Consider the following 12,508-nt stretch of genomic DNA (forward strand, 5'->3'; position numbering starts at 1 on the left):
AAGTTATACTCAGGAAACACAATAGCTTTGTTGTTTTCCTCTTTCTGATGTAAGTTGAAGACTAACAAATAGTTATTGACGGTGTTTGGTTAAGAAAAATTTGTTTTAATTGCATATGTCAATTATGTACCTATTAATTTTTTTGTTCTTGCCAATTTACAATTTTTAATTTTAATGTGTTTTGGGCAGGCGAAAACCCAGCTTTGTCACAAAAGGTTTGCGTTATGAACCTGATTCTACTGGACAGCTATTTTTCATTCTCGTTAAAGGATAAATTCACTGCACAAATGAGTATTTTATGTGTTAAACATGTTAATTCAGCAATTTCATGTGGTTCTGTAAAGATATACCTCTACAAAGGGATGACCAATCCAAACAACCTTTACCCAGTTGGTCTCCGACCCAATTCAATTCTCTGATCTCGTGGCTTGCAAAACAACTGGTTTTTGGGAGAGAAAGTGAATCAAAGTGATTTTTGATTTGACCGATGATTATTTTCTTCTGAAGCTTAATATAAACTCATTTTTAAGAGTTACAATAAGTCAGCATGCACTGCATAAACACCATAGGAGACCAAACACTAAAAGCTTCTTTGAGGTATTAGAAGAATACACCTTCTGCTTAGAGTTTACAGGTGCCCAGGTAAATTTTGTTTCTGGTTCTATCATTTCCTCAATTTGCCCCTATTAATGTGGACAGTTCTGAAAATAATAACTATGCCTGGATATTTGAGGTAGAATGTGGTTTCTTAAAAGTTTATAAGTTATAAGTTTATAAGTCTGCTGACCAACCAGTTGATTGGTTCCTGTTATGCAATGGAAGAATGCAGATGTTGATTTGATCTGAAGCCGGTTTATACACTGGCTTTTGCAATGTATATTTAAAAATAGCCAAGTTTTACGAGACCAGCACTTGTCAAGTCCTCACTCCACCCTATTCTAGTTGGGACTTACCTTAAGTTAAATAAAGAACTAAGAGTGCTGTAGTTAAAACATTTCACTACGTGTTGCATCCTGCTCTTAATAAATGGGAAAATAGAAACTTAAAGAGAGAATCTGAATTAGAGGGTAAAGTATATATACTCATTTCTTTTTTATTTTTATTTTTTTGAGGATGGGAAACCTATTTTAAAATAGTACATATTGTTTCCTTAATCTAAATTCATGACCTTTCCTAAGAGATCTAAATTTAGACTTACATAAATGGATTTCTTTATAAAAAAAATCAGTGCTTATTTATGAAATTTAATATTCTCTACACTATAATTCAGACTTCTTCTGATGGATAAAGAAACGGAAGTTCTTTCTAAATCTTAGAGCACAAACTTCATGTAGGTAATTGGATATATGTACCTGAGGGAAGAAGGTTGGGTTAGGAGTCATCTGTGAGTCATCTGCATTTGTGAGTCATCTGCTTTCAATGACAGTGGAAACCATAGGTGTGAGATACTTTCTCTTGTGGGAGAATATGGAGTTGTACAAAGAGTAGAGGGCCTGACATTGAGCCCTGTAAAGCTCTGGCTTAATATTGGGTGGAGTGAATCTAGCTTAATGTTGGGAAGCCACATCCTGAGAGGTGGAAGGAACTCTGGGAGGGTTTTCATGTTACGGAAGCGAAGGGAAAAGAGAAAAACATGTTTCAAGAGGGAGGGAGGAGTCATCAGGTGCTTCTGATAGATCCAGCGTGAAGTGGACTGAAAGTATCTGTTGAATATAGCAGTAGGAGTCATCAGTGATACCAGGGGATCTGCTTTTGTAGAGCAACTAAGGTGGAAAACAGATTGGTGTGAGTTGAGCAGTGCAGGAGAGGTGAAGGAACAGAGACCTCGTGTGCAGACATCTTTGAGAGCTGAGCTGAGGAGGCGCAGGATGTAAGATGGACGTTTGAGAGTGATGTGAAGTCAAGAGAGACCTCTTTTGTGGGGACAGACTTTCATGTAATAAAAGCCGATAAAGAAAAGCATCTGGGCAAGAGAGATTCAATAAACAAGAGAAAATAAAGAGGACTTATAATAAAATAACGGTCACAACAAAAATAATATTTATTGAGTGCTCACCACATCTGGGGCACTGTGGTAAGCCCTTGACAAATATTCTCACATTTAGTTCTTAGAATAATGTTATTTAGTGGGTACCACTATTTTCCCTAGGTTAAACAGGAGGAAAGTGAAACCTAGAGATGTTGACCAACTTGCTCAGTGTTCTCCATCTAATAAGTGATGGACGAACTTGTGAACTTAAGGAGCGAAGTTTGCCCTGCCCCAGCTTGCCACTCCGTTGACTTGAATGTAGGTGTCCGAGCTGAATTTGAATACCTACTTAAAGACAATAATTTTAGCTAGTGGCCTGGGCATTTAAAAAAAAAAAAAGGTTTTATCTGCTGAGAGAACCTAACTGTGAGTGTATATAAAACATCATACCTCAAATTATAAGCTGTATGAATTGAAGGTGATTTGCCCAAAGAACTCCCAAAGCAATTGGCTAAGGCAGTGGAGGTTTTTTTTTGTTGTTGTTGTTTTGTTTTTGTTTTTGAATTTAGAGAAGGACAGAAAAAAGATGGCACGCTGAGGTAACAACATGGTAATGCCAAAGTGATAGGAAAACATCCTCCAGACAGCTTCCCCCTGTAGATTCCGACCGGCTAAGTTTCCTAAAATAATATTAATTCTGTCCTCTTGCTTTTAATAGGACATAACGACTACATGTGTCCGGCTACCAACCAGTGCACAATCGATAAAAACAGGAGGAAGAGCTGTCAGGCCTGCCGGCTGCGCAAGTGCTATGAAGTGGGCATGATGAAAGGTGGTAGGTACCTTCTCCGCAGAGTGCCCGCCCGCCATGGACGTCCGTGTTTACTGCCCTGCGAGGGCCATTTCTGTTCCAATAAGCATGAGAGTTCAGTGTTTTCTCTTCGAATTAATTAATTTAACCATCCGTAATAATTTAGTGTTTTCTCTTCTAATTAATTTTTTTCCTATTATTTTTCTTTGCAACGAAAGTATTTTTACAATACATTTTACTTAAAAAAAAAAAAAAGGGAAGTGGCTAGAACCGGAAATTCTAACATGACATTTCACGTTTTATATTTTAAATGTAAATAATTACATTTCAAATCAAAGGTGTGTGGGAGGTGGTGGTGGAAGGAAAGGAACAATGCTCGGTGAGTTATTCTAGAAACATGTTTCAGTTGCTGTTTATATTGCTAATACTAGAAAAATGGTTATCTGAGAATACACTTTCCCTAAATTGGGACTTGTAAATGTGGAAGCTAAATAGCTAATTTATAATCTTTCAATCTCTTAGCATCTCTTAGGGAATGGGAATTTCAGTCAAAAGGGAGCTTTTCCTTTAGAAGTCGAGTCAACCAGCAATTCCCATAATCCCAGCTGCTAGCATGGCACCGAGAATCATGAATGGGGACCGAGCACTAACCCATCACAGGGCGCTCAGGATCTGTGCCCATGTGCTTGTGCTTTGTGGCTGTGTGTGTGTGTGTGTGTGTGTGTGTGTGTGCGCGCGCACGCGCGCATGGGTGGTTTTCTGTCCCCTCATGTATCCAGTCTTCTGGTGTTCTTGCATGGAAATCCAGTGTCTGCTTGGGGAGTAGGTGCTCCATGAACGTGGTTGCCTAATTGATCTCCTTGCATTCTTGGGGGGCTCGTCTTGAAGAACACTGCTTCTAGTCTTTGATAACCTTCAAAATACAGGGAAAGAACAAATAGGAAATGTGTAGTTAAAATAAAGTCATGGGTGCACTCAGTATTTCAGGATGATACCGAGGGAAGAGACGGATGGTGCTGTCTGCTGGTCATAACGGGGAAAAGCTTTTTGAAGGAGACAAGGCTTGGGATGAGTTAAGGAGAACAAAGTTGCAATGCCAAAAAAAAAAAAAAAAGTGCACTAACAGAGGGCCAGTAAACTTTAACTCATTCATACTTGGACAAAGCGGGAAGCAGAAGGCAAATCAAGAATGGAGATCAGGACGAAGGCACGCCTGATCGTGGAGCTTACAGTCAAAGATCCTTAGAGTCCATGGTCATAAAGAAATGAGCAGGGCAGATTGAGATTTTGAGTACAGCATTTGAAATAAATTCTCTTGAACAGATGAAATGTTGAATTTACTATGCGTTGTATGAGCTGTGACTATATGTCTTGATGTCTGAAAAAGCAGCTTTAATTCAAAGGGTAATGAATTCCAAAAATTTAACACCCACGTTCAGAAAATGACACTTTGAGTCATAAATGGATTAAATATTTAAGGAATTCATCTTTCTTTGTATTGTTGGAGAATCAGCCTTAATTAAATGCAAAAAGTTTCTTAAGGTAACTTGATAAGTGACAGGAATATAACAACTACGTGTAAAAAAATTTAATTTGAAACAGCGGAGTTTAAATTGGATATTCTTCTTTGGAGATTGTAGGTAGATTAAGCCCAGTCTCTTATATTCCCTCTGAAAAGCTGAAATAATCAATTTGTGAGTATGTTCAAAACTTTTTTTTCCTTCTAGGGTACCCATGCATTGATCCTACTTCATAAAAACAGTTGTTTTTCCTAATTAATATTTAGATACAGTCTGGCTGCATAAATATAAATCATGCATACCCATTTTTAATCTAACAAAAATTTTAATATGCAAAGACATAATACAAGTCTTCTACTATTTTCAAATAGGACTCTAGATAATTTAACTTCACACAGCCAGTCTGTGTGTCTCCACACATAATTGTACATGTCTATTTACAACTGTAAAATATATATCTGATTTTGTTCACTGCTGTTTTAGTCTTCTTGGTCTATTATAACAAAGTCTGTACACAGGGGGCTTGAACAACAGAAATTAACTTTCTCACAGTTCTGGAAGCTAAAATCTAAGATCAGGGTGCCAGAAAATTTAATTCCTGGTGAGACCTCATTTCCAGGCTTTTACCTGGCTGCCTTCTGGCTGTGTCCTCACAGGACCTATTCTCTGTGCGAGCCCAGCCCTCATGTTTTCAATTCTTATAAAAACACTGTCGTATTGGATTCGAGCCCAACCCTTATGGCCTCATCTAATCTTTATTACCTCTTTAAAGACCCTATGTCCAAATACAGTCACATTCTAGAGTACTGGGTTGAATTTGGTGGGTAGGGGACACAATTCAGTAAGTAACAATATCCCATAAAGATTCCTTGGTGGTTGTTCAGTATCTGTCTACATTTAATGAAAACATGTGTCTTTCTGGCAGCTTGTGTATGTGTATATGTTTTATAGCAGTCTTTAAAGTTGTAAAACTATGGACTGTGAGTATACCTCATTATAATTATATATAAGTAGTTGCCATCAGGCACTATAATTTATTGTATTTTCTGCAACACGTGATACCACACATAACCTCATGACACCTTGTATAACAACTCCCAGAATCTCATTGAATGAAGACTTAATTTATAACTGGAAGTAAATTATAACTAACTATGAAATCTGAAGTTACTTGTACAGAACAGCTGTGTTTGAATAAATCTTTACACCATTTTTCTAATGGTTTCACAAGAATCCAGTTTCTTAACCAGGCTAGACACCAATTAGAATATCGAATCTCTACCCATGAAATAAAATGTTTGGTTCCAGATAAAAGAGAGAGAACCACATACCTGCCCCCTCCTTTAATACAAGGCTAGATAAATTTATCGAAGTGTTCTAAAATTCGAAAGAATACACGATTTATCTACATGAACACATTGTTTTAATCTGTTATGTTGCTTACTGTATCCTGATAATCCCAACATCATTATTAGATTTGGTTCTGAGCCAAGGTAACTTGATAACCTGGAGGATTTAAGATGTGCTTTAGGGCAGCGGTTCCCAACCTTTGTAGCAACAGGAACCGGTGTTCTTATGAGAATCTAATGCCTGATCACCTGAGGTGGAGCTGAGGCAGTGATGCTAGCGCTGAGGAGTGGCTGCAAACACAGATGAAGCTTTGCTCGTTAACCCCACCACTCAACTCCCACTGTGCAACCCAGTTCCTAACATCATAGGGGGACCCCTGCTTTAGGGAATGCATTTTCCCATCTTAGTGCATGTGCTGGTTTTTCTGCCTGGGTGGCTTTTTCCTATTCATCTGTCTCTTTCCTCTTTAACTTTGCATGGCAGATTCAGCATCTCCTCTCCAGGGAGGCCTTCCCTGTTGCCTCACACTGATTAGTTCCCTGTATTCTACTTTTTGTGGTACACAACTCTTCTCTGAGCTCTTGTCACTATTATTATTAGATGTTCAGCATCTGTTCACAAAAACTCTGTGATGGCAGAGGCTGTCTCTGTCCTGTTTGTTGATCTAGCACAGAGTAAGTCACAAAGTGAGTGTTCAAGAAATTTTTGCATGAGTTAATGAATGAACTCAATTTATTTAAATAGTTATTTGTTTAGAGTCTTTAGGGGTCAGTTCTTATGGAGAGAGTAAGCATCAATAAGACCCTAATCCCTTCCATCAATGTCCTCACTCTAAAGAGAACATTTGTACATAATATGGCAAATAAAAATTCAGAAGTTGAGATTGCATTAAAAGGGAAAGATGAAAAGAAAAGACCAGTGGCCAATGGAAGTTCAGAGCGTCAGTCAACCACTCTTGAGTTTAGTCTAACCCAGAATATTACTCAGACCACCTGACCTCCAATGTGTATGTCGTTATCTAGGACTTTGACATTCTGGTTTGTTTTGGTGGAAAGGAGAAGACTTCAGAGGTGGAATTCCTGGTCCAAATACTGGCCGCTCCTCAGACTTGCTGTTATAGTCACTTTTATGAGCTTCGCTATCCTCAGATGTAACGTAAAAATAAATAATTTCTACCTAACGAGTTTATTGTGAACATCACAATTCATAACATGTGAAAGTACTTTATACATGTGAAGTGCCACGCAAGTGTGAGCTATTATATCTTTTCTGTCTTAAAAATAATTTCTGTTTTAGTTAAATACTCAGCACAATTGGACTAAGTATAAATATCAAATTCCTTTTTGGGGAATAAAAACTTGTCTCGGACACACTTGCTTTTTTTCTTTTTTTCTTTTTGGTGTCGTATGCTTGATATGGTTTCATGATGAGTGAGATTTATCGTTTATCATTTTATGATGCCAGAGATTTACACAAACTTGAGAAAATTCTTTCCTCCAAATAGACTCAGAAGTGGATGGCAAGGTTTTCATTTTTCAGATGAGGAAATTGGCACACAAATTAAATGATGTGCAAGACTCATGTGCTGCCCATTCTGATTGTTTCCTTGTGACACATTAAGAAGAAATTTGAGATAGGGTAATAATCGCCGACTAGTCATTATTTTGATGACAGTTTTGCAGTTTAATTTTGAGGAATAGTCTAAAACAATAAATAAACTTAAAAAAATAAATGTTACAGTTTTGGGGAAATATATGTTATATGACCAGAATAACACAGGAACCTGATGAAGAATTGGAAAATAAATTATCTCCTTGTTGCCTAAGTTTAATGTTTACCCTCATGACTTATTGTAATTTGTTTTAGTGGTAAGGTGAACTCCCAATCTAGAAAATTAGGTTTCCTTTAATCCTTCATTGGCTGTCTTTTACCAAAAGTTATCGACTAATTATTAATACTAATAGCAGTAGAACCAAATCAATGAATTAAAACTGCAAGTGTGAATTACTTTCTTGGGATTGTCCAGTAATTCTTGGGAGAATTGTAGCTGCATGTAGAGCCAAGCTTTTTCAGAAGGCAGAGTTGGAAGTTCATGTTTAGGATTTGACTTAAGAAAAATATTAAAATATTAAAGAAAAGTTCATTGCACTTGACCAAAGAAATTCTGGTTGTTTTAAGCAGCAACCAATGTATTTATATTAAAAATAATATTTATATTAAACACTTATCTTATTCAGATTACAGATATTTATTTTATACAAAATTTCCCCATATTATCATTTTTCATTTGCAAATAAATATACTGAATAAAGTCCTTGAATCACATATAGAACCTTAAAGATTAATAAATCCAATGTTTTACAGTGTTTAAAGCAAACTCTTCTTCCACAAGCAGTAGCAGACTCTCTGTCTATGAAACAAATCAAAGCTGATTTAGCATAGTCTCTCTTCACTCAGTGTGGTACTCCTGGGAAACCATCTGAGAACCCTAGGGCTTCAAAGAATAGTTTGTAAACCACTGGTCCAATCTAACCCCTTCATCTTCCAGACAAGAAACCTGAGGCTCGAAAGCTTAGGTGACTTGATCAAAGTCTCAGAACTATCTAGCAGAAGAGTTGAGCCTAGAAGCCTAGATTCTAGATGCAGATCTCTTTCTCTTTCCATTACAGCTCTTTATGTTACCACTCACATTTAACATGAATAATAATTGATTAAAAATATAGGTGGCACATAACTAAGTGAATGCACACAAATACATGCATATACTCCAGAGAGAAGAAATCCAGAGTAAAAGAAATTATTTTATTCTATTCTTCCAGATAACATGATGATTCCAAGACTTCAGTGATCTATTGACCTTGGGGAGCTAAGGGAATTCAGCCTAAGAGGCTCCTAGCTACCCTGTGGATAGCTTTCTGTTTCTGCTTTAGAAGTGTTGGCAGCAATGGTAGTGGTAGGGGATGTGCAATGTGTCGGGTCTAACTTTGGGTAGAATTTAAAGGAAAGAGGAGGTGGGTAATGACCTTGGGGTCAGAAAAGATGAGTGGTAAGAAACCAAGATATGGGAAAGATACAGGAATCATAGTGATGAGATTCCAAGGAGAAATGACATGACCAATTAGTTATCCTCTTCGTGATTTGGTAAAATTGAAATTGATGTCCTGATACACAGCGCCTCAGCCACCTAATAGAGATGGAGGCAGGTCAACATCGCTGTCTGTTAGTTTAGTTGGGGAAACATGATGGCAGGTAGCCTAATGCTTCATTCCCTGCAAAAACTATGCTACCTTTGATGTCTTAATGTAGACTGAGTGACTTTCTTACAAATTTGGCAGAGTATGATGGCATGAGCTCAATTCAAAGATTGAAGCCCTACTGACCCCTCCATCAAAACTGTGTTTGTCAGGGTTGCCAGTGACCTTCGTGTTGCAGAATCCAAGTCAATTCTCAGTCCTTATCCTGACTGATTAGCAGCATTAGGCACAGTGGATAATTCTCTCCTCCATAATGAGCTTTCTTTGTCTTGGCTTCCAAGGCGATACACTCTTAGTTTTTTTCCTACCTCACAGGTCACTCTTTCTAGGTTTTCGTATATTTCTCCTCTTCTTTCCTGACCTCCTAATGTTGGAGAAACCCAGAGTTTAGTCCAGGAACCTTTTCTCTGTACTCACTCCTTGGTGATATCATCCAGTCCCATGGCTTTAAATATGTCGACAGCTCTCAATTTTATGCCTCTATGTCGACAGCTCTCAATTTTATGCCTCTAGCCCAAACCCTCTACCAAGCTTCTGATGTGTCTTCTTCTCTTGAATGTCTAATACACATATCAAACTCAATTTGTTCAAACCTGAATTCTTTGTATTTCCTCTCAAATATGCTTGATCTGCACTCTTTTCCATCTTAGCTAATAACTTTATCTTTTGAATTGCTTAAGCCAAAAAAATTTAAGTTATCCTTGACTTGTCTTTTTCTCCCGCACCTCATATTCAGGAAATTATGGTAGCTCCACCTTCAAATATTTTCGGAATCCGACCACTTCTCTTCACTTTCGCTGTTGCCACTCTGGTCTGAACCACCATCATGTCTCCTCTCTTACTGCTGAAGCCATACCTGCTTTTCTGTTTGCTTCCCTAGAGTCTATTTTCCCTCTGGATGCATTAAAAATGGAAATCAAATCATATCATTACTCTTCTCAAAGGCTTGCACGGCTTCCCATTTCACTCAGCCGATGCCATTACAGGGGCTGTATGACCCTGTGTCATCTGCTTTTTCCCCACTTTTACTTTTCACTTCTTTTTTTATTACTCTCTCTTGCCCACTCTGCTCTAGCAACGTGGGCATTCTTACATGTCGGGCACACTTCTGTCTCATAGCATTTACTCTAGCTATTTCCTTTCCCTGGAATAACATTCCGCCAGATGTTTATTTGCCTGGCTCCCTTCCCTCCCTCAAAATATTTGATCCGTTATCAATTTATCAGTGAGGTTTATCCTGACAGTTCTTTTTAATAGTGCAATTTGCTTTGTTCATGCATCCCACAATACGCTCAATCTCTCTACACCCCTACCTTGCTCTACTTCTGTATTCTTCTATTGCATTTCTACCTTCTAATACACTATATGGTTAATTTTTAGATTATATTTACAGTTTGATGTCTGTCTCCCTTACTAGAATGTAAGCTCCAGATGGGAGTTTACAAATAAATAAAACAGGTTTGTGTATTTTGCCCACTGATATACTGCAAGTACTTAGATTAATGCCTGCATATAATAGGCAGTCAATAAATAGTTGTGGCATGTATGAATTAATAGAATGAATAAAACTGAAAGTACATTTTAAGTTTAAATTTATGAATAAGTTGAGAGTCAAGGGTCTTGTTTTTCTAATTAAGAGAAAATATCTACTTGAGAGTTAAAACCTGTATAGTAGTTAGCCTTCACTGCATGCCAGAACCTTGCCTCAAAATCTCAATGGCATACAACAATAAGCTTACATTACTCACATGTCAGGGAGATCAGCTAGGAGACTACTGAGTTTGGCTGGGTTCACCCACATATCTGGTGGTTAGCTGGCTGTTTTGGCTACAGCAACCGGGATGACTCGGTTTTGCTTCACATGTTTCTCATCCTCCAGCAGACTAGTCCAGGCATGTTCCCATGGTAATGGCAGAGGTGCAAAGGAAAGCCAGCCCCAGATCACAAGCCCATTTCTAGCTTTTGCTTGCATTATCTGATGCATCCATTGGGCCAAAACAAGTTAGGAAGCTGAATCCTTAGTCTGTGTGAGAGGAGGCTTCGGTTATATGGCAAAGGTTGGGAAATTGGGGCCATTTTTGCAATCTATCACAACCAGAAATACTAGCTTTTCAGATTTTGGACTAAAAAATAATAACAGTGTCATAGAATCTTAGGGAGAGACATATGGGTTTATTTACTCTTCTTTTCCACTCAGTGGAGGAATCCCCTACATAGCAACCTGACAGCATGGGTTAGAGTGTTGAATACAGATGTGTATTGTATTTTTATGCTTCTCATATACATGACAAATAGACACAATAAGGCAGAAAAATCCAGGAATAGATGTGAGCCAGTACTTCCAGAAAAATATGGGCTGGTTTCAGATGTGCTAGATTTCACTAAGTTACTTAGATGTAGGTTTAGTGTGTGCATGTGCGTGTTATAATTGCTTACGAATGAATATTAAAACGTAATTAAAAGTAAGGCTACTTTAATATTTTAGTAGAAGTTCACTGGATATATAAAATTAAAGAACATTGATAATTATACCTTTACTTTTATTAAAGTTACAGTTGGAATACTGATTTAATTATTTTTATAATGGAGTAATTTGATTGCTTATTTAGAGGTGACTTTGATTCTTAAAGGATGAAAAGAAAGATCTTTATTTACCTTTCCAAGAATGATCATGTCTCAACTTCTTGTTAGAAGAAATGCTGACAGTTTTTAAGGCCCGGCAAAAATTTCAGAAAGGATCTCTCTTGTTCTTATAATCTACTTTTGCAAAATTAAATTGTTCTGAAAATGATGTAAGAACCCTTTCTGTGGATAGAACTTAAAAAGTTAAGAACTTTGGGGGCATAAATTATATGAAAGTGGGGAGAAGGGAGGTAGATATGGGTAAAAGGGTAAATATATGGTGACAGAAGAAAATTTAACTTTGCGTGGTAGACACACAATGCAATATACATATGAGATATGATTGAATTGAACACTCGAAACCTGTCTAATTTTCTTAACCAATGTCGCCCCGATAAATTTAATTTAAAAATAAATGAATAAAGTAAAGGAGATCGATATTCTAAAAAAAAATTGTTTGAATGCCTTGCTGCTTTTAAATACTGTAAGCCTAAGACTTAATGAATTTTCATGTATTTACTTTTGTTATAATAATTGTGATTAGGATAATGAATGGTGTTTAGAGCTGAAAGAACTTAAAGGTCACCTAGTCCACCTCTTTGTTTTGCAGCCCATTGTTCTTGTCCAAGTCACACAGCTAGTTAATCGCTCAGACAAGAAGCCAAGATTCCTAAATCCTGGTTCAGTGCTCTTTTCATTGTCCTGCACTGCCTCGCTGACCTAAGCGATTTAGATCGTCATGAAAGATAGAAACATACATAAATAAGATATTAATATCACAGACCAAAGTTATGACTTAGGAACAATTACTAAGGATGCAAAATACTACTCTGCAACAATAACATTAATCGACACATTTGGCTTAGTTGCACAGCTGAAATACAAAAATTAGTTTATATGGAGAGTATGGTAGATATTTTTAAAAGAATTACTTAATATTTAATTACTTAATATTGGTAAATAATTAACTTAAAGAGAACAT

At 37.1% G+C, this 12,508-nt stretch overlaps 1 protein-coding gene across 1 annotated transcript in view; it reads left to right on the forward strand.

Moving 5' to 3' along the window:
- The window catches only part of ESR1 (estrogen receptor 1), a 222,861-nt gene that overhangs the window by 64,147 nt on the left and 146,206 nt on the right, over positions 1-12,508 (forward strand). The window contains exon 7 of the mRNA XM_023532162.1: positions 2,688-2,804. Within this exon, the coding sequence (XP_023387930.1) occupies positions 2,688-2,804 (117 nt within the window). The remainder of the gene's footprint in view (positions 1-2,687; positions 2,805-12,508) is intronic.

The sequence above is a fragment of the Pteropus vampyrus genome, unplaced genomic scaffold, assembly GCF_000151845.1.
Source record: "Pteropus vampyrus isolate Shadow unplaced genomic scaffold, Pvam_2.0 Scaffold78, whole genome shotgun sequence".
Taxonomy (NCBI): Eukaryota; Metazoa; Chordata; class Mammalia; order Chiroptera; family Pteropodidae; genus Pteropus; species Pteropus vampyrus.